Here is a 25976-nt window from a genome sequence, read left to right as displayed (position 1 = left end):
TTACTTTATTAGAAACTGTTCTCCAAAGTGGCTTTACTATTTTATATTCCCTCCAGCAATGAACGAGAGTTCCAGTTGCTCCACATCCTCTCAAGCATTTGGTATTATCAGTCTTTAATTTTATCCATTCTGGTTCCCCTCTTTCCCTTCTTCCCTCCCTCCCTCCCGTGCTTGAATTGAGAAATGTTTGTGGAAGGAATGAAGACAAACATTCCTGGACCTACGTTCCTAAATGAGCAAGTTTCTATTAGTAGGACTCTCCCCGACCCGCCACACATCCTACATACTCAAGGCCAGGAGCGGGAGAGGGGATCCTCTTTCTTCCTTGGAAAATAAAACCTTTGCTTTCTTTAGGGTGGGCTTTCTATCTCAAAAGCGCAAAGTAACCGTTTGCCCAGGTTTCAAGATCAGCGCGCTGCAAACTCTCAGGTGTGGCGAGGTTTCCTCAAAGAGCCTCTCAGCTGCGCTCGTCTCTGCTGATAAATGATAATTCTCTTCTCAAAAAGCTGGTTTGTGGCTGGCGCCGGAGTGCTCCAGCTACAGTTGAAAGCTGCGGGTTGCCTCTGGTTCCTCCGGATGGGTCCCTTTTCCCACCCAGTTGGGATCCAAAGACGCTCCGGAACTCGAGCCCAAGTTCCCAAGAAAACCCCAAAGAGCGTAAGGCTCCTGGGGACCCCTAGCACCCCTGCAACCAGGGCACCAGGCATGCTCAGAGCGAATGCGGGAGGCAGGCGTTGGCTGCAATGGGGCTCAGGAGCCAGGAGGTGCCGCTGCATCCCCGCTTCCTGGCGCCTGACCCAGCGTGCAAAGTTGGGCTGCGAGCCGCGGGGGGAAGGAAGGACCCAGCGAGCGAGGGTGGCGGGGAAGGGGGTGGGGGAAGGAGGAGGGAGGAGGGAAAAGAGCGCGGGGGGGGGGGGGCGCCGGGCGTGTGTCACTCGCTCTCTCCCTCTGTGTATAGAGGATGTGCTGAATGGTGCGCTTTGAGGCGGCGGCGGCGGAGGAGCAGAATCCGCTGCGACTGGCAGCCTCGGCTGCCCGGCTCGGCTTCTCTTCGCCTTCCGAGGCTCCTCATCCACCGCGGGTTCCCGACCTCGCGTCCCGCCTGGGGCATGGCCCGGCGCTGCGCCCCCGCGCGCTCTGCCTGCTGAGCGGCGCCGGAGGGAGGTGCGGAGGCCGGGAGGCCGGGGAGGCCGGCGGGGGAGAAGAGTCCAGCGCCTCCGGAGCAGAGAAAGGAGCCCGCGTCCCGCGCCCCGCGCCCCGCGCGCGGTTCCCAGTCCCTGCCGCGCTCGCCCGGGCCGCCCGGAGCCCAGATGAGCCCAGATGGCCGGGGCTCAACCCGGAGTGCACGCCTTGCAACTCAAGCCCGTGTGCGTGTCCGACAGCCTCAAGAAGGGCACCAAATTCGTCAAGTGGGATGATGTAAGTATTGGGGCGGCCCGAGTCGGGGCGCTGGCTCGGGCACCGGGCAGGGCGGGCGTCGTGGGGGTGGGGCGAGGGGCGCGTTATGCAATGGGCGCACTGGGAGCGGGCAGGGGCCGCCTCGGGCGCACAGGTTGGCGTCTGCCAAAGCGGATGTCCAAGGGCAGAAGCTTTGCGCGCGCTCCTGTTTCATCGGGCTTTAGTAGTTGCCATCCTTTCTGGGTCTGGCAAGCGCCCCCTGAGGGTCTTAAATCTTTTGGGCCAGTGGAGAGGGAGGGGCAAGCTTTGCCTGGTGACAGGTCCTGAAAGTTCGGGAAGTAGGGAGTGTGAAGTTGAGACCAACTGGAAAGCGCCTGGTGTGAACAAGTCGCGTCCCTCTCCGCCTGCGGACGCACCCCCTATTACCTCTTTTGCCCGATTTCAAGAAGGAAGGGCCTGAAGTCCACAACACTTAGTGATTGCAAACCCTCTTAGCGCTTTTGTGGGAGCCCACGCGGCGGAGGACACAACGGTCCAGCCAACAGGTGGTCGTTGATGCCAAACTTCAGCGCCTGGCTCCGGAGTGAGGGTCCCTGAAAAGGGCTGCGGGGACACATCTGGGGAGGGCGTGAAGAGAATGGGGGCCCTTGAGGGGTCCTGGAGTACTCACGGGCCTGCAGGCGAGTGGAGAGGGCTGACTTTTGAGAACTGAGCTGATTGGAGTCTTCTGCCTGAAATAGACACGTTGAGGGGTTGCCCCAGGACTTACCTGCACCATTTGCCAGGTAGGGCAGAGCCTAGCCCAGCGCCAGGGTCTCTAATGCTTTACGTGCAGCCCAGACCCCAGGACTTCAAATGGCTTCCCCTTCCCCTTTACCCCAGTTGTCTTCAAAACACATAAATTAGTCATCCAGCTGAAAACGTGAATCTTCTGATGGAGAGCATTATGGCATCAATTTTATGTCCTGGGTGTCATTCAAAAGGTTCGATAAGAAAAACCTGCTGAAATAAATCCGAGTTGCCAGGTTCTAAGGAAATTTAAGTCCAAATGACTAATACATCTCTTAATCAGAAGGAATTATAGGAGAATGAGGCGTTCTTCTTACCGAAAAGATTTTCCACCTAGTAAATTATAGCCTGTTATTCTCTAGGGTATTTTTCTTTAATCTTCTTAAGCCATTTTCCAGTGTCTGAAAACAATTTAAATATTCCAGGTAGTGAATCCAATTACTTAGCTGAGTGCGTCTGTGTCTATATTTTGTCCAGCTGGAAGCGCAAATGGAACTTGGAGTATGAACCACAGCTTCCTTGAAAGCTCATGCCAATTATTAAATGCTGTAGGCAAGGATGTAAACATACATCTTTTTTACTATGGGCTTCACACTTTTCTTCTTTCTGTTCCAGTCTAATTGGACTGAATGTTTTTGTAAATGGAATAGAATCTAAACAATAAATTCAGACGGAGATTAAATTCTTTGTGTCAGGGAAAAATAAAATGACAAAGAAAATGCAGTTCAGCAATAAGTAAGACAGTCTTGCCCATTTTGAGATCCTTGAATAGAGAGGTGATGTGATGATGGATTTACTGAGAAAGAGAGTGAAGGGCAGAGGGAAGAGAAAGAGACTTTGCAGAATTTAAAAAGGGAGTTTCAGTATAAGCTCTGGATTTATATACAGTGATGATTCTAAACTGTATTTTAAATAATTATCTATAATTTCTTGTTTTGGAGAAAATAGCCAACATCACGTTGAGAATGAAAGTATTCTATGAAAACACATTTTGATATATCCAGGTAGATGACTTTCATTATGTACCTTTCTGTAACACGTATTTCTTGCTCACCTATTATTGCCAATCCTAGACTGGATCCTGGGATGGTGAAAAAAGTAGACAAAATCCCTGCTGTTATGGACCTTAGATGCTAGGTGGAGGAGACAAAAATCATCAAAACACCAATGAGAGAGAGATTGGGTGATGCATTGAGGGTAATAGAGAGGATGTTAGTGAAATACCAACCAAAGAAGTTGAAAAGAGCTCCCTCTGAGTATTGCAGCAGTGAGTTTCCAAGGAAGCCCTCCTGGAAGGAAAGACATAGGCACTAAGGAGAAGGCCAGTAGAATCTCAAGTCTTTTCTTTTTTTTAAAAAAACCAACAAAACAAAACAAAAAAACCTAGACTGCACTCAGGAGTCAAGTTATCTGGAATATAATGAGCTATACTGCAGGCTCTTTGGGTCTTCATGCTGATCAGTGGACTACAAGGGACCCTGCCTTTCTTAGGGTTGCCTTTTTCCTCCCCAGGCATCCCTCATCTACTCTTCTCAGCTCATATTTGCCCTTCCAGAATCAAGCCAGTTCAAGTTATCTGGCTATTTATATTGTACCTTAGTGAGACAGTGTGTTGAAGACAAAAAAGAACTAAACCTTGAATCAAAGGCCTCAGTTTACCTCCTAGTTGTTTCACCAGTAAGCTGCATGACTTTAGGCCAATCACTTAGCTTTTCTGTATGTTTGCTGCTTCTTGTGTAAAAGCGTGGTAATGTTACAGGACATTCAAAAATGATGAATTTGGGGCTGTTTAGGACGTGAAGAAATTATCTCTTGTTCCTGAAGTGATTAAAGCAATATAATCAATGGTCTTGTTGTCCTGACCACCATATGGAATGGAAGATGTCACCCAGAGGGTGCAGTGCCATGCATAATTTGTTGGCCACCTACCAAGTCACGGTGAGGCTGTGGATGCTCTAAGGGTGGTAGTCAAAAGCTTTAACATAGGCACTAAACAATTACAACAGACAGCAGGTGCGTAATAGATCCTGGAAATACCCTGTTGTACCAGGGCCAGGCATTAATTTTGCTGCTTGATCATGAGGAGGTCTGGGAGTCCCCAGGGTCTGTGGATGGGTTGGTAGGTAGGTGGGGTTTTTTGACTATTTCAATATTTTAAAACTCATGGTGTATACGGTCTGAACATCAAGGCTATACTTGTCCTCCTGAACTTGGCATGAAGATAAACCACTGACTTAATGATGTTTAAAAAATTCAACCTCATATCTTTGCTTTTGTTTTGCATTTGTCTATTAGCAGGCTGTGGTGGTGGGAGGTGGGTGTAAAGGACTATGGGTATTGTGGGAGAATTCTGGTGACGTAGACAGTGGAAGGAGAGTTACTTTCTTGATCTAAGCTAGCGAGCTTGGGAGATTGTGAGAGAAACTCCTTTCTCTTCTGGACCTTGGCCTTGGTCTATATTGGACAGGACATGGAGAGAAAGGAAGGACTGTAAACTGTACAACAGGATGGCCAACCACTGATTTGGCCCTGTTTTCCATGCCTAAGCACTCTGTCTCACTGTCCCATAATCTCTGAGGGATGGAAGGGCTTTCATTTGTTTATTCTTTCTGTTTCTTCATTCTTACCTTTCAAATTCAGATCTTACTGTGGGCAGGTTGCGTAATGCATCCCAACTTCAATTTCCTCAACAGTAACATGCAAATTGTAATATTTCCTAACTCATAGAACAGCTGTTGAGGTTAGATGAATGAATGCATATACATTGCTTTGTATAAAGCCTGACATACAGGCAACCTTCAACGAAACATGTTTTTAAAAGTTATTGTCCCTCAGAAATAAGATGGACATGAATTTTATCAAGGTGGTTAGTAGGTGTTCTGTGGCTCTTTTATTCTTCTAGTGGAAAAATTCAGACCTTACTTCCATTCCCTTTAATGTGTGTTTTGATTTTATATTTTATAATTTGGAGGAAAATCAGGTTTCTTACCTTCTTTTAGAAATCCAGGTGTTTCACGGAAAACAAGTCTACGTAATTTAGAGCAGAACCCACTCTCTACAGCAAGTCAGTTTACAAATAATCCAAAGGTTTATTTTTACTTAAATTTCATATATATGTATATATGTGTATATAATTTCACATCGCACATTTTGTCTTACAAGCATATTCTAACACGGAAAAATAATTGCTAGACTAAGTTGTCTGAGAAGTCTGATGAAACTCAGAAGTTTGGTTTTGCATTAATGCCATCTGGATTTGAATCAAGTAACTCCCTCCTTTACCACACCTTCAACCCCCACAGCTAAAACAGGTAATTTAAGAAATACTAGTATGTTGCACATTTCCCAGCATCCTACACAAAAGCTTAGAACTTTTGCATTTTGTGGAATCTGCTGTTCCAGTTTCCAAAATGATGACAAGAAAATGATGACAAGATGACACTGACAAGATTAATGAGAGAGCCGAGGGGAAAAGGGTTTGCGAGGGGGGAATTTAGTAACATTCACTTTGGAAAAGTTATGGGAAACAGGGAGGAAACTTCTCTGAGTTGGTAGCTGGCTGATGTGGATGGACCAACTACAAAGTGCAAGGTGGATTTTAGAATGGAAGGCTAGCAGGTGCCCTCTAAAGAGCCACTTAAATATTTCCAGTTATTCCATTTTCCTTGTCCAAAGAGCTTTGTGAATTTCTCATTATTAGTCAATAATTACTGTATAAGTGTATAACTTTTTTGCAAACAAATCAATAAAGCTACTTGAAACTTTTTAAAAAATCAGTGTAACATGCATACAACAAAACACACAAATTCTGGGTCCAGCTGAATCCATTTTCACAAAGTGAACACTCCCATGTCATCAGTACCATATCAAGAAACAGCATCACTTGTCCCAGAATTCCTAAGTACTCTCTTCCAGTCCCTACATCCCCTCCTAAGGGTAACCCTTGTCTTGACTTCTAACTTCATAGTTTGGTTTTGCTTGTTTTTAATCTAATAAGCTATTTTTACTTTGAATGAAAACTTAAAAAAAAAAAGAACCTCTTCAGCCTAAAGCATTTTTATTATTGCTGAACTGATCCTCTTGAACAATAACAACAAAAGTGACTTATAGTCAGATTAGATGACCCTTGATTCGGTTGTTGTCTATCCCGAGTCTGGGAAGTGCAGTAGGTATAGTAAATACCCTGAAGGAGGAAGTAGTTCAACAAAACCCTAGTAATTTACTGAGGAGATGTAATGCCTACAGGCTGTTATTGGCAGGGCAAAGCAGACTAGTACAGTACTGTTGCTGGAATATAATTTTCTCGCGTAGGTTTTCTCTCTTATCTTGCTTAACACTAATATTTCCCTACCTATGGTGAATGAGGATAATTTGCAGTGACTATTAGCTTCATTTGAAAGTTTAGCTTATCAATAAATAGCTTCAAGTTATATTTACCTGCAATGACATATAAAGGGAACAGGAACATTTTGTTTTTTTATGTGGGACTTGGTAACCTGTAGTTATATATTTCCTTATCAGAATTGTTTCATGTTATCATAAACAAGAAGTGCCAGCAGAAAATGGAAGGGGATTGATGGTGAATTGTTGACTAACGCTATGGGTCTCCACTTAAATAACAAACACCTGGTAACTGAAATCATTAGTCTTCTTGTTACTGGAACTAATAATTAGGTTCATGCAACCTTTCAGAGCATATCATAAATTCCAAATGCTCAGGCACATTTCACAGTCTATTCCATCTAATCTTTTCCCTCTCTGTTCTGTGTCTGATCCCCTAATCAGAGCCTTGTGTCCCTATGTGTAAGTAGGCAAAGGAAATATGGACATATTTCTGAGGTCATTTACATATATGACCATGAAGAAGCCATTGATTTTTGTAACTAACTAACTGAAATAGGATGTAAAGGAACTAACTAACTGGAATAGAATATAAAGGATGCTTATGTTCTTTAAGAGTCTCTCTGGTTTTCCTCTGATCTCTTTAAGATCTAATGTTTGATTTTATTATCATTACCACGTGTTAATTCTCAGAATTTTTTTTTTTTTTTTGAGACAGAATCTTGCTCTGTCACCCAGAGAGGGAGTGCAGTGGCACCATCTCGGCTCACTGCCAACCTCTGCCACTGGGTTCAAGCGATTCTCATGCCTCAGCCTCCAGAGCATCTGGGATTACAGGCACACACCACCACACCCGGCTAATTTATTTTTATTTTTAGTAGAGACAGGGGTTTCGCCATGTTGGCCAGGCTGGTCTCGAACTCCTGACCTTGGGTAATCCGCCCACCTCGGCCTCCCAAAGTGCTGGGATTACAGGCGTGAGCCACCGCGTCCGGCCTTCAAGGGCTTTTTTTGTTTACAATATTTGGTTAATGTTCTGTTTCTTTTTACTGAATTGACGTTTAATGTACAAGATCACAGAAAGTGGATTAGTTAGTAAAGAAAACATTTACCTGAAGTAGTCACGTGGATATCAATACATAGCATTGATATCTAGAAGATTAACATATTATTTTGCCAATTAAAAAGATCAAAAATTTTGTGGAAGTCATCTATGAAATAGTTAAGAGTAATGGAAATTTAATTTAATTTTAATCCATTGTATAGAAGAAGCCATATGAGCTCATAAAGCTGGAAAATCATAGAGCAAATCAGCAATTGAGCTGGTCAAAAAATGTTAAAGTTGCCAATCCTGATCCTCCTCAGGTGTGCTGTGTTGGATATGGTTGAATCTCACATAGCATCGATTCCTACATCCTCTTAGTAGGACTTCCTAAAATACAAAGTCTGGGCTTCTAAAGCTCCATTTACCAGACTCCTTTTTGACCAACATTCTTCTTGAAAATTAATATTTCCACCAAATAAATTGATGCATATGAGATATGGAGGGCAGAAACATGAAAGGGGCCAATTTCCTGCATCCTTTCATGTTTTTGTATTTCTACAGATACGTGAGATGCTAAAAGAGGTGGCACTTTCTGTGATAGTTCTTCAGTGTCTCTGACGTGGCCATTGGTCACAGTGGCCACTCGCTGTTGGCAACTTACACTTCTTTGTCTTCAACAAGGCTGGTGTTTTGTTTGGACCCTGGGAGTTCCTTCTTGATTTCTCACCTTTCTGAATGTGGTAGACACAACAGCTCTCCTCAAGGGTCTGTGCTGCTATGTTCTGGGATCATTCATGTAGACCCAACCTAAAGCCTGCTCCTCCAACCCTCCCAGTTTTTCTGTCAAGTGCTTAATTTATATTAAGTACCTTTATCTTAAAACTTCAAGATAAATTTCTGGTTCTCGTACCAAATCCTGGCTGATATGGCCTTTTGTGGTTCTAGGATTTCACAACTTTCAGTCCTAAATATAATAATCTTCTAAGTATCCTACATAGTTTTCTCCTTCAGTACTATAGTTGGATAAAATGAAGTTTTGCTGTAGTATTTCCTCTGGAATTCAATATCCAGACTGAGTCCTAATAGTAGGCATTCATGCTTATGTAGCAGCCCTGCTTACCCTTGTTCAGTCATCAAGACCACCTTGGGTGGTAGGAAAAAGAGCAAGGGTTCTTCTTTTGCGTTTCACATAGAAATAAATTGAGGCTACTGATTGTGATTTGTCGAAGGACACGTAACTAGGTAGATTCGGAAGAGGAATTTAAAACTAGATCTTCTGGCCAAATTCAGCATCCTTTCCAGTCTACCATGATGTCCCCAAACAGGGTCCTTTTGGTAACAACAACAACAACAAAAAAAACAAAAACAAAAACAGAAAAAGGTTTTTTTTTTTTGAGATGGAGTTTTGCTCTTTTTGCCCAGACTGGAGTGCAATGGTGCAATCTCGGCGCACCGCAACATCTGCCTCCCCGGTTCAACCGATTCTTCTGCCTCAGCTTCCCGAGTAGCTGGGATTACAGGCATGTGCCACCATGCCCAGCTAATTTTGTATTTTTAGTAGAGATAGGGTTTCTCCATGTTGGTCAGGCTGGTCTCAAACTCCTGACCTCGTGATCCACCCGCCTTGGCCTCCCAAAGTGCTGGGATTACAGACGTGAGCCACCGAACATGGCCAACAAAAAACTTTTAATAGAGTCTAAATGAATGCAAGTTTAAAGAGATTGGTAGACTTTTCCAAAGAATCTCTGTTATTTTTAGGATTCATAGATCCCTGCAAACTCAGTTTTTGAGCCATTGTCTTCAAAATAGCTATTTTTCATGGTGTATATACAGTCCATTTTTCTCTACACTGTGCAAGATGTGTGAACGTTGGAAAACCTCATCGCTGCTTTGAGACAAAAAGGGCAGGCCAGCCGCAGTGGCTTGCGCCTGTGATCCCAGCATACTGGGAGGCCAAGGAAGGCAGATCAGTTGAGGTCGGGAGTTCCAAGACCAGCCTGGCCAACATGATGAAACCCCATATCTACTAGAATACAAAAATTACCTGGGTGTGCTGGTGCAAACCTGTAATCCCGACTACTCAGGAGGCTGAGTCAGAAGAATCACTTAAACCCAGGAGGCAGGCAGAGGTTGCAGTGAGCCAAGCTCACACCACTGCATTCCAGCCTGGGTGACAGAGGGAGACTCCGGAAACAAAAACAAAAAACAAAAAACAAAAAAAAAAAAAAGAAAAAGAAAAAGGGAGGGGGTGCAATGTATGCTCTATAGTCTTTAAATATTTTCTACATCAGTCAGTCAGTGTGGAAACATGCACGTGGAAAGACAGGTATTCAGGTATGGTGTTTAAGGTCTTTTTTTCATTGCCGAGTAAGTGACATTTCTGCATTCAGCAAGACTCTTTGTATCTATTACTCCACCTTTTCTTCTTCTTGACATATGTGCAAATGTTGTCTTTTGCTGATTCCTATAAAGGCCGGTCCCATGGCCTCTCATAGAAATCATGGATCGTGGAAGATTAACAATATGGTAGGCATGAAGGAAGTGTAGAGGGTGAGTTGCTTGCTCTCAAGCATGATGCAGAATGCAAGGAAGTGTCAATTGAGAGTCCAGATCTGTATTACTTGTGAAGGGAGGTGGATATGCCTTGTTTATATTACAGCTAGAGCACGACTTCTGGAGGGCTATAGCTTTATAATTATTATTATTTTTTTCCCTAGGGGAGAGCATAGGCCTGGCACTGGGAGGTGCTGGTGCTCAGGGGATGTTTGTGGAATGAAGGACCTGTCTGGTGTTTGTCTGGCTCACAGTGGGCTCACACAGGGGAGTGTGTAGCCTTCAGGCAGACCTGCAGGGCAGTCATGCTCCTATGAGACCTTTGTGACCTTTGAGGTGTTGTGTTGCATTGGTTGGAACACCTTGCTCCTTGTCCTTCCATTCCATCTGAAATCTCCCAGGGTCCTAAGGGACTCTATGGTCTTCTTAAATGGGATTTCTCCATGTGCGTTTGAGAAGGAAACCATTTATTGGCAATGCAGAGCTCACTGCTGTTACAGTGCTGATTTCATTTAAGGTCTAAATGTGTCTTAAGTTGGAGCGAGTACTACACTGCAATTCAATACTGGTTGAAGATGATGATGCTTAATGTATTTATATCTCATATTCTAAATTTTACCATTAGTTCCTATTTTCTGAAAAAGATGCTTATCCATACACCCAAATATTGCAATGAAAATTGCCCTTAAAGAAATTCAGAAGTGTTGGGAGTGACAGAACAAAAGGCACATGGTTGTAAAAACATTCTATCAGGATAATTATTCACAAAGAGAAAAAATAATACTTGTGCTTTATTGCTAAAGCGAGAAAAGTAACAAGACAAAATTCTAAATTTGATTTATAATAAACTTCCACCTACCCTATTCTTTGGGTACAGAGGCAATGAAAGTCCCTGGAACAATGCTTTTAATTTCCTCCCTTCTCCACTCCTCGTTTAATGTACTTGGGCCACCTCCGTTGTTCCAGCTGCCCTCTTGCCCCTGAGAAATACCTCACCTTCTGCATTTATATTTTGGAGCTCATCCTTCCTGGCATCTCTGAATCCTGACTTCATTATTATCTGCCACCACTCACCTTTCTTTTGACAGTGTCTATGTGAGTTTCCCCTCAGTTGAAGCTTTCCTAAGAACATAACAATATGCCTTTACTAGTAAAAATCCCAACCTCAAAACCAACACAATGTTCCCCAGTCCTTTTTCCTCCTTTAGTTACCGTCTCCTCCCTCATCTCCTTCCCTCTACTATGCAAGTGTAACTTATAGTCACTGTCTCCCTGTCCTCACCCCCTACCCACTTCTTCTCAGCCTTCCAAAGCCTTTTTCTGCCCTCACCACCACTTTGAAATTTCTTTGTCATGGCTATGGGCAACATGGCTCCCAGCAACCCCAACTGATATTTTTCAGAATCTTCCTTGTTTTTATTTCCTGCAGTACCTTCCACCCCTTAATCCATTCATTCACCAGTCATACTTTAAAAATGTACTGATGTCTTTTTTAAGCATTGTGCTAGTATTGTGGATTCATGATGATGAATGATTTTATGCCTGCCTTTATTGGGGAGACAGATGCTAAACAAATAGAAGTACAATTATTTTCTTTGTAACTGCTATGAAGGAAAAAAAGTACAAGTGAGTATAGGAAGCATGGAAGGTTTCCCTGGAAAATTCTATTTATGAAAAGTGGGATTTAGGCCAACATCAGTAGAAGAATGTGTCAGGTGGAGGGAACAGCAGGTGTGGGTATTCCAAAGAGCCAAGGAACTCAGGGTTTTGAAAGACAGAAGCAGAATTAGCACAGGGGAGTGTGGCTCAGATAATATGGTTGGATGGCAAGGGCCTGCGTGTATACTGCTTAGGTCCTTGCAGGATTTTAGACTTATAAAGTCAACCAGAAACCATTAAAACCATGTTTTCAACCCTGGCGCCATTGACATTTGGCCCCATTAGTTTTTTGTTGTGGAGTCTGGCCTGTGTATTATATGATATTTAGCAGCATCCCTCACTCTAGATACTAGGTGTCAGTTGCAAAACCCCCCAGTAGTGACAACCAAAATTATCTCCAGACATTGCCAAAAGTCCCCTGGTGTGGAAAATTGCTCCCAGTTGGGAACCACTGATGAAAATAATAAATGATATACTATGCTCTTAAATACTTAGAAGTATCCAGCCAGTTCACCACCTTCCCTGCAACCCCAAAGGCCAATAAGTACATGAAAAGATGTTTAACATCGTCAGTCATTGGAGAAGTGCAAATTAAAAAACACATTGAGATGCCGCTGCATACCCACCAGAGCTATATGTTATTAAAATTATTGGTTTTTCTCATCTGATGCCCCCACTAAGCCAGGAGCACCCTGGTTGATTTGGTATCTGGGCTTTAATTTGGTTCTCTAGTGGATTAGCTGAAGTATCTTGCATGGTACTTGAAGAACAATGCTTCCAACATTTCCCTTTATTGTGTTAAAAAGGGATCTTTCTGCTTGTTCTGTAGGAAGCCAGTATCTTCACGTTGCTTCTCTCCACTGTTTTGCATTCCTACTCTGGACCTTCTTCGTCTCTTCTGCTTTTGTTTATTTTGGGAAATTTCAGAGTAGACACACTCCTGGAGGAAAAGTCTCGTCAATGCTGATACACAGGGATGTTTTACTTAAATGATCTTAATTCCCCATCTGGCATCTAAGACTACCTTTATAATGTTTTCATTTCATAGCCAGGGCTGTATTGCTCATGTTTAGTTTGACAGGCATCACATCTGATTTTCTGTGACCCTTAGAACTCTTTGTCTGTTGCATAGCTGTTTTCCCCCCAGTGTCTCTATTTGCTGTATTTGGCCCTGCTGCTTCCTAATGCAAGTCTTGGGCAATCCCTGTGGAACATTGCTTGTTACTTTTCCTGTTGACTCTGTGGTATTGATTAGTTTAGAAGTGCATGCCTCTGTTCATGTGTGTTCTCTCGTAATAGCATAAAAACATGAGAATCACTGTGGAGTGAGAATTGTGGTCAACCTTGGCCAGGAGACTTGCTGACAGTGGTGCTAAGGAATGTGCCATGGGTCTGTGGACTGGCCCTTGACACGAGCCTTGAGGTTTAGGGTTGTACTTCCTAGTAGTTTACTAAGACTTCCATAACAAAGGACCGCAGCCTGGGTGGATTACACAACAGAAATTTATTTTCTCACAGTTCTGAAGGAAGTGGGAGATAAAGGTGTCAGCAGGATTGCTTCCTGCTGAGGGCCATGAGGGAAGGATGTGTTCCAGGCCTCTCGTCTTGGCTGGTAGATGGCCGACTTCTCCTTGCATCTTCACATCATTTTCCTTCTGTATATGCCTGTGTCCAGATGTCCTCTTCATCTAAGGAAGGACACCAGTCATATTGGATTAGGACCCACTCTTAAGGCCTCCTTTTAACTTAATCATATCTGTAAAGACCCTATCTCTGAATAAGGTCACACTTTCAGGTACTGGGGGTTAGGACTTCACCATGTGAGTTGTTGGGGAGGGGGGCACGATAAACCCAATGACATACCTCAGCCTGGTAAAGTGTAGCTCAGAGGGTAGCAACATGATGGCTCTAGTTAGATACTGAAGAACTGACACTTAGAGAAGAAGTTAGATTTATTTTATACTATTTAAATGTTAAAAATTAAATGGTAGCTGCATATGTGGGTAAAACCATAAACAACCTTGCTGGAATTATATGACAAGAGCACTGAGACTGTTTTGTGAGAAATTTCCCTGTTAAGGGGTATCCCTGTGAAGGTTTGGAGTTGCCCTGCCTAACAGAAATATAATGTGAGGCACATAGGATACTTGTAAATGTTCTAGTAGCCTCATTAAAACAAGTAAAAAAGAAACAGATGGAATTAATATGAATACTATATTTAATTTAATCCAGTGTAGCCATTTTGACTTGTAATCAATGTCAGAAATCATTAGTGAGCTATTTTCTATTCTTGTTTCCATTCTTAGTCTTTGAAATTTTGCAGCACATCTTAGTCTCAGCAGTCACATTTCAAGTGCTCAGTCGTCACAGGGAGCCACAGCAGCTCCCGTATTGGGCAGCACCAGTATAGGGCATCCATTCTCAACAGGGGCCATGTCGCTTCCAAGGAAATGAAAAGTGGTTTTGGAGAACAACAACAACAAAAAATCTTCTTACTCTCTTTTTTTTTTTTTTGGTATAAAGCACAGTTATACATACAGCATAGAAACAGATATTCAGCCTATCTGTAATATTGAAATGTCATGGGGGATTCTTAGAAAAATAAAAACCTAAAAAGGCTCCTTTGCAGGGCAATAATGGAAAAAGTTGAGAAGCACTGTTATAGAGTGCGCACTTGAAGGTTGAATTTCCAGTGCTTCCCGTACCAGCTTAACTGGCTTTCCTTGAGCAAGTTATTTAGCCCAAGCCTTGGTCTAGGTATCTGTAAAATGGGAATAATAATAGTATCTACCTCTTAAGTTATTATAAGTATTAAAGGAGAAAAGCCGTGAAGTTCGCCACAGTGATTGGCTCAGAGCAAATGCTGAGGATGCATCAGTTACTATTCAGTCAGGGATTTTTATAAAATGGTATACTGGTATTAGAAGTGAGTTTGGATTAGTAATGCCTTTGTCATTTCGTGTCAGTTTCTTTAGTATTTATTACTGACTTATATCAGTGCATTGATGAGCAAATCATTGTAATGTTAATGTTGATTCCACTGACTCTTTTTTTTTTTTTCTTGCTGAATTGTTTCTTATTCTTCAGGATTTCAAGGTTTTGTTAAGGTCTTTTGCTTTGCCCCTTGATCGTTTTTGGTTTGGCTTAAAGACTCTTCAGAGATTCATGTAATTTACTAAATAAAATCTTCTTAATGACTATATTAGTCTTCACTATTGCTGATATGACAGTAAAACGTATTCTATCAAATAAAGAGCAGCAAGTAGAAATTTACTGAACATTATCTGCTATTACTAACTTAAGACAAGTGTTTATTACTGTTTTCTTTTTTATAGACGAATACTTATTAGAAAAAATATCTTATAACTTTAAGTAAATTAGAGTTGAATTCTTAGAAGCAATAGACTTACAAGATATGGTTTGCCTGCATTCTAAGGTCACAGGTGTTCTTGGAGGTAAACATCATCGTATTCCTGACCTAAAGCCTCACCCATTATACGCCTACATCTGTGGTTTTTTAAGTGTGGTCCCTGGACCAACAGCATCAGCATCACCATGAGCCTCTTAGAAGTGCAGATTTTCAGACTTTGTCCCAGAGCTACTAAATGAGGGACTCTGGAGAAAGAGCCCAGCAATTTGTGTTTTTACAACATCCCTCAGTGAATTTGATGCATGTGAAAGTTTCAAAACCACAATCTTATGAAATACACATGTTATAGATGTTGATGGAGAGGTAAAGGATTAAAATACAGACCATCTGAGAGCTGTCTTCATCATTCTACAAAGGTCCCAAGAGTTGCAACCCATCTGCAGCTCCTTTGTCAATGAATGATGATCATATATTTCAAGTTTCAAACCTGGGCATATGTTCTGACGATGAAGAATATTTGGGATCTGGGTTGAGTGGCTACTTTGGTATGGGGAGAATATAGACACTAGCAGCTATGTGGGAGGTGGGAAAACAAGCAGGTGGAAATGAAAATAGACATTCATATATTTCTGGGTCAAATCCTACTTTGCATGGCAAGAATGCCAAGTTCCAGGGGATCTTGGAATGTTAGAGGTGATTATGAAGGAAGCAGGCAGGGAGCCGAGATAAATGATCACTTAACAGAGGAACTGTGGCCGGAAGAGTGGGGTCAAGAAAACATTGAACAAAGAAGGTTTAATTTTGAAGAAGGGGAAGGAATAAGCTAGAAATGGAGTATCTGAAACAAACTAGGCAGCATAGAATAGTGTTCCTAAATATAAATTTTGAAAAGTTTTATTCTGCTCACTTAAATGTTTGATTGTCTGGAATCCTTGCAGGGAATTGCCACCAAGATTTTGATTAGAATTTTGTCAGATGCTCTGATAAGAAAAGGAACTGACTTGAAAAAGATAAGACACACCTACAGTTTATTCTAAATTCCTCTAGAAGTGGGAATGTGTGTTGTGTGCAGCCTGTCAAAACTTTTATTTTGTCCACTTCTAGAAGTAAGAAAATAGGACTGAAAATATTGCTATGATTTATTGGAAATATTGCTGTGAGCTATTATGCATGCAATCTCGTGAAAGAAGCCTAAAATATTTTAAAATTATTCTTTCATTATAATATCAAGTTTATTTCCAAATTTCTTTTTTTGACATTTAGAAGTAATTAGGAAAATTTAAAATTCTAGCTGAAGTTCCTTGTAACAGCACAGTCCTTGTAAAATATGTTTTTTCCAACTGCATGTTAAGGATGTATATATGGAATATCAGCATAAAACAGAATGGCAATTCCTCAAGAAAATAAACATAGTACTATCATATGATTCAGTAATTCCACTTCGGGGTATATACTGAAACCAAGGACTCAGATAGATATTTGTGCATCTGTGTTCATAACAGCATTATTCACAATAGCCAAAAGGTGGAAACAACCTAGATATTCATCAGTGGATGAATGGATACACAAAACATGGCATATACATAAATGGAATATTGTTCAGCTTTAAACAGGAAGGAGATATGACACATGCTCTACGAATGAAGTTTTAGGACTTCATGCTAAATAAAATGAGGCAAACACAAAAGGACAAATATTATACAATTTTACTTATATAACTACTTAAAATAGTCAAATTATTTAATTACCTGGAGTAGTCAAATTCATAGATACAGAAAGTAAGAATGGTGGTTGCCAGGTTATGGGGGGAGGAGGGAATGAGGAATTAGTGTTTAATGCATGTGGCGTTTCAATTTGGGAAGATGAAAAGTTCTGAAGATGGATGGTGCTGATGGAAGCACAGCAAGGTGAATGCATGTAATACCACTGTAAAGTATATTAGAAAAGAGTAAATGTTATGTTCTGTGTGTTTTACTACAGTAACACAGAATATTCTGATAAATTTACATTTAGTATTTTGATACATCTGTTTTTAAATATAATCCACTATCATAATAATGAACATTTTTATGTGGCATACGTGCCCAGATGCTTTACCCCAAATTATCCTAGCTAATTCTCACGACAACCTTCTGAGTTATGTGTTATGATTATCCCCTTCTTTTTTCAGTTGTGTAAAGCTATGCACTGAGACAGGACAGGCAGAAATTTGAACCCAAGAGAAGAACATCTTCCAGAACCGAGCTCTTACAATAAAACTTAATACGTAGATGAAAATCATTCATACTACTCTGCCCATTAGGAAGAAAACAGTCCCTATGCCAACATTATCTCTCAAGTTCTAATTTTCATTACAAGTTCTTTTAATAAGCTAGATGATACGACACACTATGGTTGTGCGTATGAAACAGTTGAAAAAACTGGCAATTTATGTCTCTCTAAAAAATGCAATTCCTGCAAAGGCCTGAGTGTTTCAGGATAAAAATCCATATCCAGTGATATGTATTTTCTTGTGCAGATGGTATGTCTTTCTGAAAATTGCTAAGAGAAAAGAACACGTGTTTTAGAAATGTTTAATATTGTAATTACAATGTAGGCAAGTTTTGCTTTGTACTATGCATGCCTTCAACTCTGAAGACTATTTACCTATGATGTTTTATTTTAGCATGTAAAATTGAAATTTGCAGCAAGTTTGTATATATCTCTCTGAATATGTAGAAGATGGCCTTATTTACAGTTACCTTGGAAACAGGGATGCTCAAATGCTATGTTTTACTCTATTACAATTAAAAATCATTTTATGGAGCAAATGTAATTTAAAATACTATTCTTGAGCATGGATTTTAGTTAATATTAATCATAAAAATATGTGATGTTTAGTCTTAAAATTATTTGAAAAAACTAAATATAGATTTTTAATAGAAAACATACCTTAATCAATAAATGCATAATGGCTTTTTCCATTACAAGTTATGTATAAGTATTCTGATTATTAGGAAACTTACATGATGGATAATTCCATGAAGTTAAAAATGCCATGTCTAATTTCTTTTGAAATTTTTCTTAATAATTGACTACTTTGGAGAATCTCCTTACAGTTATTACTTCTTAAATAACTCCTGGATAGATTTTTCTACAATGATATATGTTGATATTCATGTTTCTTCTTACATTTCTAGGACTCAACTATTGTTACTCCAATTATTTTGAGGACTGACCCTCAGGGATTTTTCTTTTACTGGACAGATCAAAACAAGGTAAGAAATGAGATGTCTTTCTTACATTTTTCCATCGTTTACTACTTTGAAAAGTATTTACGTATCTTATCTATAGAAGAACATCCGTTCTACAGATCTTTTGCAGTTTATTTAAATGTTCCACTTTTAAAGAATATCTAAGGTATTCTTAGAACTTAGGACTTTTCAAAGTCACTAGTTTGAAATAGTAGATTTGCTAAATTCTAGAGCAACTGGTATTTTTGGTTCTGCTTATATTATGTGTTAGGATAAGAACAGGGGAATTTGAATTACATTTGGTGTAGAACATAATTAGCCAGCTTTCCTGATTTAAGTCCCCACCCGTAAAGGACGAAGAAAAATGACCCAGTAGCCATACCCCTTGGCTTTTCTTTCTCTTTCTTTTCCCCTGTGCTGTTCATTAAGGACTCTCTCAGAATTAGCAGGAATTTGGCCTTGATAATTTGTTTATGTCAGAAAATCAAGAATAAAATTCCTTTAGCCTATTCCTTCAGTTGTCAGGAATTTCTTACTAAATTTGCTTTCTGCCCACAATAGCATGAATTTATTATCTCATTTATTATGAAACCAATTGATGATTCTGTACTGAATTATTAAAAAGTAGAATATCTGCTGATCATAAGATTTATTTGGAGTTTAATGGGCAGTTAGACGAGAACACTCATGGAAAGTGGTTATTATTTCAAACATCATTGCCACAGTCCTACACTTGAACCTCAGAGGCCACAGAATGTAGAATATTTTTGTTCTCTAAGTTTTGATATATGGAGAAATGGGATAGGGTTTATTGAGAATGCTAAATATATGTTGAAAACAGTAGAATAATAATAGTATACCATTAAAACAGCTGCAACCTCCACAGTTACTGATGAAGGAGGAACAAATTGTTAGCTCTTTCAAAACTCTAAATTAGTTTCTTATATCCAAAGTTCCTGGAGTTGCCTGTCAGCTTTGCCTTCTGTCTCTGAGGCAAGCTCAATTATACCTGTGTGTGGTCCGAGGGCCACTCCTGAATGAGCCTGTTTACACATCATTCAAAAGGCAAATTTCAGTCTTGTTGTCCTGGAGTTAGATTCGAAATCAGTGTGCCGTGGAACCATGTGTGGCTGTAGAAGTGGAGGTAAACCACAGACCCTATGCTAATGTCAAAAATTGTATTTGAGTAGGATTTCCTACTTAACGCTCACATTTATTATTGGGTGTGTTAATCGCTTTGGCTTAGACATTCTGTTTGGTTTCCTGCTGTTATGTGTAAAACAATGGCTTGCAAGAAGTTTTGTTTTTTGGGTGTTTTTTTCTTCTCCTAAAGGATATTTTTAGAACTGTTGAAACTGTATTCATGAAATATGTATTTATAATGCCTAGAACATTTCTAAAGGTTGGGTATTTGTACAAGAGACCAAACTGTCAGTTTGATTTTTCAACTTGTAGATCAAGCTTCTATAAAAGCAATAGAAGATATTCTGGGATTTTTAAATAATTCATGGCAACTCAGTTAAACTCCCCTCTAGACCAATCATCAATATTTATTTGCTTAATAAAGAAAAAGGGTTTAGGACCAAAGCCTCTTTGTTGCATCTCTATTGTGAACCCAGTATTTTGACCCATGTTTATTTTCAAATGTAGGAAAATTTGTTTTAATTTTTTCACAAACTTTTTAGTCTTGGTTGTAATGCTGTTTGTGACCCACTGAAACAGGTAATGTGGTAGCAATTCCTTTTATCACGTTATTCCTTTTCTTTTCATGGATATTACTCTTACAGTTCTAGCCAACAGATAGAAATAGTAAATTGACTTTTCACTTTCTAAATACCGAAGTCATCTCTCAGTCATTTATCAGAATTTGGAGGCTTATTTCTTAGTGATCATATATCTTAGAATCCAAAAGATGAGAGGATTTAAGAAAAAAAAATTAGACTTACCATGCTTTCAAGTTTGTCATTTTCTTTCTGGCTTTAAGCCCAGTCCTGGAACCAGCAAGAGTGATTCATCCACTTTTAGGAGATGGACGACTCTAAGTGATGAATTAGAGTAAATGTATGCTAGAAGAAATGGTGCATGCAAATAAAAGATGGCACGCCAAGCTTTTAGTGGGTGTTTTTGCATAAGATCATTTGAAGGTACATGGATGAATGGTACAATCATGATGCTAATTAGAGGGCCACTTTTTAAAAAATATTTTTATCTGGCAATTAGTTTTAGGAATCTGCCACGTGTATCACAGAGACAATCTCTCAGAGAACAAGAAAATGTGATACCTTTAAGTTTATCCCTTGATTTTATACATTGTGTTTTCCATTGGTTGGGTAGCTTGCACTGGTGTTTATTGTAATATGCCTCTCTTCTCCCTTTGGACTTCTTCTAATATATTCCCTCTTTGGTCCATGAAGCTTATACCAAAGTACTTGGATTAGTAAATCGTCTGAGGCCTAGTCTGCTCAGAGGTGAGCAGAAATCCCTAGCAGGGAGGATTTTACAAGAGTTTTTTGTTTTTCTTTTTTATAGCATTGGAGGTAAATGGTCACATTGTATGGTGTTCTGTGCATGTCCTCTTGTCATGGCTACATCAGATCTTGTATCAGAGCCACGTATTTCAAGCCACTGGCTTTCCCCTCTGTAGACAATGACATGTTGCCTTCCAAAACCCCTCCTTTGATTTGTCACCATAGAAATGATAGGTGACAAAGAAGACAGCACAGATGATGAATTTAGGAATCAAAAACTAAAGCTAGGGAGTCATTTTTAGGTAGCAGAAATGTGTTTTAGTGAAACACTGACAGAATGTTTGGAGTTGGTGGAAGCAGATAAATATGAATATCGTTTTTAGGGATAAATGTTTATGCTTTGTGCCAGCTCTGGACTTATTTTAATAATTCCTTTCACTGTGTTGTTGGCTCTGTAAATCGTATTGAATAAAATGAGCAAAAACGAGTTTCTGAATATGACTATTTTAGGGAGAGTGGTTTTTCTTGTGTAAGTGTAGGTGATGTGAAGAGGATGAATTTATTTGTAAGTCACGGGTGAGAAGGGAGTCCTGCACAGCCTGAGTCCTTGAGAGGTGGCATGCATTAGGCTATAACTTTTCTCTGGATCCGTGCCATGTGAGCACTAGAAACCGACACAGGAAGTATTAGCTGTGAAAACCATGTGAACTGTAAGAATCTGCTCCACTGGTTTTGAAAGAAAGGCTAAAGAGGAAAAAAAGTATCAATGTTAAAAAGTTAACCAAAACCTATCCTGCTAGAATATGAAAAAAAATTAGACCTTTTTCTTGCAACTTGATGCCGTGCTTCTGTGCCAAGGTTGGTGTAAAAATAAAACTAGTCACCACTAGTTCAGATCCAAGAAGTTCAATATAGTTCAGTAAACTCTTCCTTATCTTCATACAACTGGAGCTTGGGGGAAGGGAAAAGGAACACATCATTCAATTTAAAAAGGAATGGGAGGAAAAACACACGTTTTACGTGAAGAACTCCTATTACTTTCTTTTTTTGTTACAAATCTTATTTATTTTTAATGTTGTGGATCATATACAAGTATCTTTTTATCTGTAAAAGAGTAAAGCAATGTAACTACCTTTAAACTGCACTCTCCTATTGATTCCAATCCTAGTTCTCTATCCAGAGTCAACTAATAGCTTCATGGTTTCTTTGTAGGTCTCTTTTAAATAAATTTGTGCGTGCGTAACTATGGAAATACTTCATTTTGTTTTGCTTATGTCCATTTTTATACTGAGTCACATCATATTACTTTAACTATTCCACAATTTCCTTTTTACCATACAGTGTGTCTTAGAGAATTTTTCAAGTTAGTACATGCGTGTCCATATCATTCTGTTAAATTGGTCTATCTTAGGGAGTTTTTCAGGTTAGTACATGTGTATCTATCACATTCTTTCATATTGCTCTATTGTATGTTAAATAATTGATTAGCCAATTTTATTTAAGAATACAAAAGTTCTCATTGATGGATTCCTGGTGTTTGTTTCTAATTTGGGATTACAAAGAATCCTATAATATGGAGTAATAGTCAGCTGTGTGTAGTAGCCCTCTCTGGGAATATGGGTCAGGGATTCCCTAAGGTAAATGCTCAGAAATGCGATTGCTGATTCAAAGTTACACCTATGCTAAATTATAGTTAATGGCTGTACCATTTTATAAGCCGACCCGTCTTATATGAGTGGAACTGTTTTCTTAAGCCCAACCAACAGTAACAGAAATATTTTAATTTTTGCCCAACTGATGCAACTGCTATATCACCTTGTTTTAATCTGCCATTGCCTGATTTGCTAGTAAACTGTGTATATTATCATATGTTCATTGGCCATTTCAGTTTTTCCTTACACGGATTGCCTATTTATATCTCTTGCCCTTGTGTTGACAGTTCTCTGTGTATTCTAGATGTACTCCTTTAGCTGTTATAAATGTTGCAATTACACTCTTCCTGTCTGTGGTTTGTCTTTGACTTTCTTAACATCTAATTTATGGGTAACAAAAGATGACGTGAAGCTTTAAATTTTGATGTAGTTACATTCCAACTACCTCCCCACCTTTTGCTTCCTTTAAGATATTTCTGATTCCTTCTCATCACCATTATGAATCTAGGTTTTTAATCCATATGTAATGTATTATGAGGACCGGTGTGAGGTGGAGCTCTAACTTCAATTTCTTCATATCACTCGTAGTGCTGACATTTCACCACCTGGTTTGGATAGCCCAAAGATCTGTTATGTTTTAATACCTGTGGACTGCTGGGTTCTGATTTCCTACTTCATTTTTATCTCATTTATTTTCTGCCTTTCATACTTTGTGGCTCAAAAACTGTAATTCTTTTTGTTTACCCGTGATCCTAGATTAGAGATTTAAATTTATACCTGCATATTTAATCATTTCTAGGGACTTAGCACAAGAAAGATTGGTTCTACAATCTATGCCATCTGCCATCTTGTTCTGGCCTGTGAATTTGCATGAGACACCATTCTGGATGTTTGTACACAGTGATGATTCAGTTTCCATTAATGGCAACCATAGATAGTCTTCTCTTAAGATAACCTTAAATTTCTACAGAGTTCAAAAGCAAAGTTTAAAAGTTAAATATTTACATAAGTCACAGTAACATTTTTCAGCATGAGTCCAGAGTTCAAAAATATTTTGAATGATGCATCGTAAACGTCAACAAGAAAATCTAGTGATTTCCTATTAAAAATAGTCTGACTTCCATAAAGAACTACTGGGCACCACACATTTCATTAATGATTTTTAGCAGTGAGGCTTTCTCTTTGGGATATACTTCTCTAGGGTATCCCAAAATTATCAACTTTGACCCTTCTTGTGTATGATAAGGGATAGGTCATTCAGGAGTCCACTGAGTGATTAAATGCAATGATGTAGTTATAAATTTAGAAGACAAATGCTATTCATTTTGTTTGGTAACTTTCCCTAAAGGTTGAAGCAATAACTTACATTATCTCGAAAACAAAACACCAGAATTCACGTGAGGATTGCTTTGTGAGGACTGGGATTGTTCCTTGGCCTGGAGCAGTGTATCAGTCATTGTTGACTCAGCAGCAGCATCTGGGGACTAAGTCTTTGCCTTCACCTTCCTTGAATTTCCTTCACCAGTATTGATGATATTAACAGCTAGAACAGACACAGTGCCATATCCACACCCTCTTCCTCACCACTCCTGAGAACACAAGCTGGGCTCCAGTGGCTGGCCAGTGCCTGCATTCTTTTTCATTGTCTGGCTACTAGAACTCATGTTGCTACCCATGCAGCTGCCCAGAAGTTCCTGGCAATTCATGCTCACTGTAACCAATGAGATTCAGTGGATAAATACCACAGCTCCCTCACCTCTTGGGTGGGATAACCTAAAGGTGCATGCTTTATATTATATCCTAGAATTCTCTAGTGGATTAAGCCCAGTTACCTACAGTGGTAAGTGGCTTAAAAATGTTCCCCTTTTGGGTTTCCTTCCCTTCCTGTCTCACTTCTCCACTCCTGATTGTGTTTTAAAATCACCTCTAAAGTAAACTACTTTTACTAGATTCCTTACCTAGGAATTGCTTAATGCAGATGCATAGTGCTTAACAACTTAATATAGATGCCCCCAAATGAAGGATTTTAGAAGGATTCCTTGGTTAAGAGAGATTGGAATATATTAGGTGAACACTTTTGTTTGAAGCCAAGTCTGGTTTTCCTAAAACAGTCCTAATTTGGGAAGCACAAAGCTGGTTGAGGAAAACAGTTTTGAAGCTGTGACAGATGTGGATTGTCACAGTCTGGCTCTGCTGTGTATTTAATGAGTCACCCTCAATGAATCTCTTTAAAACTCAAAGCCTTGGTATCATTATCTATAAGATGGGTATTACTCTCTCAGTGTTGTGAACATTCAATGTGTGAAATGAATGACTTAGCATAACACCTGCTACTTTGTAACCCCTCCATCCTTTGTGGTGACTTTTATTATTGCTGCATAATAAACAATTATTCTCTAACCAAACAATTGTCCATAAGTATTAGGGACCACAAAAATGTGCTGTTTTGAAAACCAAGTGACCATTTATTTATGTATATCTTTTTATTCCTTTTTTCTTCTTCAGGGCAACACTGACTTGTTTTCTGTTTAGACTCTGCTGTGGTCTTTTGATCTGAAACATTGAAGCTTAGGTCTGTTTGGTCAAATAAGATGTTTATTTATGTATTTCATAATGTTTTGGGAACAGAGCCATGGAAGGCAAAAGAAGGATTTATTGTTTAAAAGACTTTCCCTCTGAGGCTAATTTGCTAATAAATACTTCATCATAGGTGAAAGTTTCTTGGACCCTTGGGAATTTGAAGTATCGTATGGAACAACTTTTAAGATGATTTAGAGGACTTTGATAGGTGAAAATTGTATTATTCACAAGAAGAATTGGGCACAATCATGGTTGCCTGTGCCTTTTTCCTAAGATAATTACTTTAGGATTGTGACAACTACATGGGCATCAGGCCACTCCTCTTCCTTCCTACTCACCAAGACCTTAGTGTTTTTGAGGATAGTTTAACCACTAAGCCAAGGTTCAGATTGCTGAGGAACAAATCTGTCCTCACCATACCAACTTCCAGGTTAAGTTTTTCCACTTTATTAACATTACCTTCTTTTCACTTCTGTGACTCCCCAAGATTTTGTGCCAGTGAACTCTGGCTAGCGTCGAATAGACATGTCGTGATGCTTTAGCTTATGTATACACAATGTTATTAGAATGGAATCATTTACAAGTTCTTCTTAGAGGATGTGATTCATGATTTTTTGGTAGAATTTCTAATTGAAATGTAGCCTCTTAAAGTATATTCTAAAATTAGGCTAGTCATTTTGAGATGGTTTCATTGCAGCTTCTTTGGAATAATTTTTAGGGTAGAAATACATTAATAAAATTTTATGTCACCATCACCACACTTCATTATGTGCATAACAACAGCAATGCTTGTTTTAATGTATTGTAACCACAGTTTAGAAACATGTAATATCACAAAAATTCTAAATACACAATCATGTCATCTGCAAACAGGGACAATTTGACTTC

General features: G+C 39.6%; 1 protein-coding gene across 2 annotated transcripts in view; it reads left to right on the top strand.

Annotated features, from left to right (window-relative positions):
- Positions 1-932: 932 nt before the first annotated feature.
- Positions 933-25976, top strand: part of PLCB1 (phospholipase C beta 1) — a 784598-nt gene continuing 759554 nt past the window's right edge. For both annotated transcript variants that reach the window (XM_023217869.2, XM_023217868.2), the window contains exons 1-2: positions 933-1419; positions 18335-18412. In XM_023217869.2, coding sequence (XP_023073637.1) covers positions 1321-1419; positions 18335-18412 — 177 coding nt within the window. In that variant the 5' untranslated portion in view covers positions 933-1320. The remainder of the gene's footprint in view (positions 1420-18334; positions 18413-25976) is intronic.

The sequence above is a fragment of the Piliocolobus tephrosceles genome, chromosome 20 (assembly GCF_002776525.5).
Source record: "Piliocolobus tephrosceles isolate RC106 chromosome 20, ASM277652v3, whole genome shotgun sequence".
Classification (NCBI taxonomy): Eukaryota; Metazoa; Chordata; class Mammalia; order Primates; family Cercopithecidae; genus Piliocolobus; species Piliocolobus tephrosceles.
This window is presented reverse-complemented; position numbering and strand designations above follow the sequence as displayed.